At 44.4% G+C, this 5,286-nt stretch overlaps 1 protein-coding gene across 1 annotated transcript in view; it reads right to left on the bottom strand.

Moving 5' to 3' along the window:
• The window catches only part of IRAK2 (interleukin 1 receptor associated kinase 2), a 59,440-nt gene that overhangs the window by 20,998 nt on the left and 33,156 nt on the right, over window positions 1-5,286 (bottom strand). Inside the window, exons 4-6 of the mRNA XM_023749428.1 lie at window positions 3,588-3,679; window positions 1,339-1,533; window positions 1,190-1,254 (exon numbers count right to left, since the gene is read on the bottom strand). Coding sequence (XP_023605196.1) covers window positions 1,190-1,254; window positions 1,339-1,533; window positions 3,588-3,679 — 352 coding nt within the window. The remainder of the gene's footprint in view (window positions 1-1,189; window positions 1,255-1,338; window positions 1,534-3,587; window positions 3,680-5,286) is intronic.

Raw genomic sequence — 5,286 nt, forward strand, 5'->3', positions numbered from 1 at the left:
ACCTTCTGGCCCTTTAAATACAGTTCCTCATGTTGTGACCCAACCATAAAATTATTTTCGTTGCTACTTCATAACTGTAATGTTGCTACTGTTATGAATCGTAATGTAAATACCTGATATGCAGGATGGTCTTAGGCGACCCCTGTGAAAGGGTCGTTCGACCACCAAAGGAGTCGCGACCCACAGGTTGAGAACCGCTGCTCTAGGTATATCCTGCCTCTATATCTCCATACTCTAGGTGAACAATCTAAACTCGTCAAGTCCCAAACCCGCTTCTCCACCCATAGTTATTACCTTAGCAAAGGGCACCACCATCCATCTAATTTCCTAGAAACTCTCTTACTGCCCCCATCTAATTATTATGGACACTGAAATTTGAATTTTTTATACTTATGTCATGAAATAGTCTTTTTATTTTTTTCAAACCATTCTTAGCTCTCGGGCCATACAGCACAGGCAGGGCCAGATTTAGCTTATGGGTCATCATTTGCCAGATCCTGCTCTAGATCTGGATTTTAAGATGGATTCACTCTTAGAATTGGAATCAGTAAGTCCCTGCCCATCTCAAAAAAATGATAGGTCCAGCCAGTGTGATTCAGTGGTTGAGCGTCAACCTATGAACCAGGAAATCACAGCTCAATTCCTGGTTGGGGTTGCAGGCTGGATCCCAGTAGGGGGCGTGCAGGAGGCAGTGATTGATGATTCTCTCTCATCATTGATGCTTCTATCTCTCTATCCCTCTACCTTCCTCTCTGAAATCAATAAACAAAACAAAAAAACAAAACACATATTTTTTTAAAAGAGAGATAAAAATGGCTTTCTTTCCCCCTGGATGAAAGGAGTTGGGCCAAGTGAGCCAAGGTTCTTTTATAATTCTAATCTATACTTATAGCTGTTAAACAGAAAAAGCATGGACTATGGTGCCAGAGCAACCTACGTTCAAATCCTGGCTCTGTCACCTACTTGCTGTGTGATCTTGGACAAGACACTTGACCTCTTTGTGCCTCAATTTGCCCGTATGTAAAATACTGTGCTAACAGTAGCTACATCACAGGGTTCTTGTGAGGATAAAGTGAGTTTGTACACACACAGTGCTGAAAGCATGCCTGCCACATAGGAAGCACTAGGTAAGGATTAGCTGTCATCATTCTTAAACAAAGTTTAATAATTCTCTATAGGGGAGGCTTACCTATGACAAATTCGTATCTCTGCTTGGAAGAAATTTTCAATTGATCCTGGACCTGAGCAGGCCATCTGTGGGAAAAGACTCCGAAACATTAAAATCCTGCCTCACCCAGGCAGCTGCCCCCAACACACACACTACAAACAAGTGCTTACCTCTCTGAGCTTCTTAAAGACGAATGGTATGCTCTGCCTTTGTCCTCTGTAGATGTCAGCAAAGGTCCCCTCACTGATTTTGTGGGTTTGGTTGAAATTATCGGTTGCCTGAACCACATCCACCTCATTCCAGAAAAGGCTGTCTACAGCCAGGCTCAGAAGGGTTTCTTGCTTAGGAATGGAGGTGCTGACATCCTGGGGATTTAGAGAAGAGAAGGAGATTAACATGAAATTAACATGGAAAATATTATTTTCCCTACTATCTCAGGGATCTTAGAACACCAGAGCTGAAGGGATAGAGAGGATCATCTTATCCAGTGAGGAGAAATGATAAAAAAGGGACATGAGTCCTGCAGCTCAGTTGAAGTGCCTTCCTCTACACCAAAAGGTTGGGGGTTCGATTCCTGGTCAGGGCACATACCTAGGTTGTGGATTCGATCCCATCGGGAAGCATAGGGTAGGCAACTGATCAATGTTTCTCTCTCACAACAATGTTTCTCTCTCACAACGATGTTTCTCTATCTCTCTCAAAATCAATAAAAACATATCCTCAGGTGAGGATTTTAAAAAAAAGACATGAATAGGGCCAGCTCAAATCCAAGCTCGGGCACTACTTTGCTCTGTGACCTTGGACAAGTTACTTAACCTCTATGAGCTTTAACTGCATCAGCAAAAGTGAACATAACAATCCTTGTACCCTGGAGAGAAATGTTGAAGATCAACTAAAATGTGAATATTGCTAGCAAATGGTTGATGGTTGCTTTTTGTTTGTTTTTCAATTTACAAAGGTAGCACCAAGGGGGTCAAAGAGCTGAGGTGAGATTACACAGCTGGTCAATGGCCAAGCTGGTTCCCTGGTCCTATACTTGGCACATGTGCTGGGAAGCAGGATATAGGTTCACATAACCAAAGACGCTTCTGTCATCAGAGCTTCGACACTGCTTGTGTGGGTAAGCCTATGAAAAGCAGCTCTGCTTCAACCATTTCCCTTCTTAAAAATAGGTGTGCAGCCCTGATCGGTTTGGCTCAGTGGATAGAGCGTCGGCCTGCAGACTGAAGGGTCCCAGGTTCGATTCTGGTCAAGGGCATGTACCTTGGTTGCGGGCGCATCCCCAGTAGGGGGCGTGCAGGAGGCAGCTGATGGATCTTTCTCTCTGATCGATGTTTCTAACTCTCTATCCCTCTCCCTTCCTCTCTGTAAAAAAACAATAAAATATATTTTAAAAATAAAATAAAATAAAAATTTTTAAAAATCAATGAAATATATTTTTTTAAAAATACGTGTGCATAAACTTATATTTTTACACTTTTTATGCTCTTTTAAACAGTTTTAGAAAATTAGTGGTGGTGCTGGGGATCCCATTATCCACTTAACTGCTATTCAAGTGTAGTGAGTTTCTTGCAGACTAGATATATAGGAATTTATTTCACAAACTAGAATCATGGTGCACACATTATTTTGATATTTGGTGTTTTCACTTAACATTACACTATGATCATTCTCCCAAGAATCTTTGGGCATGATTAATTTTCAAAGAAAACTAAAACCCTGTTTAAGTGAGTCTGCATTTTGGCACAGCTTCATGAATCAGCCCTGCAGTGCTAGCTGCTTCACCAGGCACCCTGCCCACACACTTTTAGGGGCCAATGAATATGTTTTAATTTCCTGTAAAATCAGAAGAACAAAAACAAACTTTTAAAGTCAGAGAAAATGTTTTCGTTTTTAATCTAGCTTGAATTATACTCACTTTTATATCAATGGAATTATAAAATATAAATTATTTTTAATGAAAGAAAGGGCCCGTGAAGGCACAAGTGCCTAAGACCCATGAAACTCATATGTGGCCTGGACCCAAGTCATTGAAAATTCAGAATAACACAAACATATTTTGGGTTGGAAAAAAAAAAAACTGGACGGGAGGCAGTTTGTAAGCAAATACTACTACAACCAATATATTTATGTATAAATGAGTCCTGCCAATTATCAGGTCTCATTTATACACAAATAATGGAAAAGCTCATTAAAAATGCTTATTCACTAGTGCATGAACCCCCTCACCCCCAACCCCATCCCAGTTGTATTAACTGTCAGTACTTACACCTTAAAAGCTCAGAGTAATTCAATTGGTCTCCTTCCCCCCGCCCCTCACCCCACTCTAACCCCCAAACTGGTCTCAGGGAATAAATGCACTGCTGTTCTGAGAAAGAGTGCCTCAAACTGGAAATATGGCTTTCAGATGGGGATTTACCTTTGAATCAGATGAAGCAGGAAGGTCAGTGTTTAAGGAAGGAGGGGCATCTTCAGGAGGAGGCAGGAGGCTGGCTCTGGCTGGAGCAGGCCCTGGAAAGAAGGGACTGTGGGTCAGAAAGTGGCCCCCCTGAGGAAAGAGGGAGGGGCCCCTGTCAGCCCCCAGGCCAAACCAGGCTCTGATTGTTGTCCAGAAGGACAGCTACTATTTCCTGACAGCCCCAGGCACCAGACTACACCATCCTCTTGCCGTACCTAAATGAATCCTTAGGACAACCCTATGGATTGGTCCCCATTGGGCAGGTGGAGAAGCAGAGGCACTGGAGGTGGCCACTTACTCAGGGCCACATAGTAAGTGGCAGAGCCAGCCTTCAAATGGAGTATCACCTGTGTGACATCTAATCCCTACACTGTCACACCTCCCTCACAAGGATCCGAGAACACAGGACAATTAGCTACGACGCCTGCCTTCCAGAAACCTCCACCATGGCAGGAATGGCCATGACGAGCCTCTGAGTCAGAGCAGGAGAGGCTGGCCGTAGCAGGCTGGGGGATCAAGGAGGGTTTCACAGAGGAAGGAGCATTGGACCTGGGCTTGAGAGATGGGGAAACGTTTCTGAAAAGTGGGTACGAGGTGGGAGGGCACCGAGGCAGTGCAACTGGACTGTGTGAAGGGAAAGTCCAGGCGTGCGGTAAATATTCCAGGCACTTAATCAGCAAACACTGACATCAGCGACAGCTCTAAATGCCTCACTGTTTTAACTCATTTAACGCTCACAACAATCCTGGGAGATAGGTACCATTATCATCGACTCCTTACAGATGCTGGAAATGAGGCCTCTGAGTAACTGGGGGCCGCCCTTCCAAGGAAACCTGGCCTTGACCCAGGGGGGCAGGTCAAATTCACCTGCTTCCCATATTTCTGGTTGATATCAGGAAAGGAATGATTAATCTGGACTTTTGGCCATAAAATAACGCAGAAGACTGAAAATAGAACCCAGGTGAAACGACAATGAGCCTTGTAAACTATTAACCTGGGCAGCTGATACAACTCATCTGATACAAAGCCTGAGGTTCTTTCCTCCCCACAGAGCCCAACAGGAGGCCACCCTAAGCCTCTCCCCTGGGTCTGCTACGGCTTCCAGAGTTGCCAGGGCTTTTTTTGTTTTTGTTTTTGTTTTCCACATTTTCCAGTATTGGCTATATTTGAAAGAACAACACTTGAGAAGGTACCATATTTGAACACTCACAATGCATCAGAGAACCCCAAAATGGGACACTACAAATACACACACACACACACACACACACACACACACACACACACCCCTCAGTCCATCAGTGCACTATAACCGTAAACTAAGCTTCGGGGTAAGAGCTATAGCTCAGGCACTGGAAGTAAACCTTTGGCAAATACACAGATTAATTAATCCAGGTTGAAAACAAAAAAATAATACCAGCTATGTGCTGCAGACCAGCTGCTGGCAGCACAACTGATGAGAGCGCTTGCGCTGCTGCTCACCCACATCCATCCCCCATCCGCACCCAGGCCAAGCTTCCCGCTGGCTCCTCTCTCCCCGAAGTGAAGGAGTGAAGAGGGGAGACTAAGAGGAGACCCAAGACTCTGATGGCTGGGGACTCTGGTCTCCCAAGGACACTCTGAGCCTGCCTTAGACTTCAAGCAGGACACTCCCTCCCAA

This window comes from Myotis lucifugus, unplaced genomic scaffold (assembly GCF_000147115.1).
Source record: "Myotis lucifugus unplaced genomic scaffold, Myoluc2.0 scaffold_8, whole genome shotgun sequence".
NCBI lineage: Eukaryota > Metazoa > Chordata > Mammalia > Chiroptera > Vespertilionidae > Myotis > Myotis lucifugus.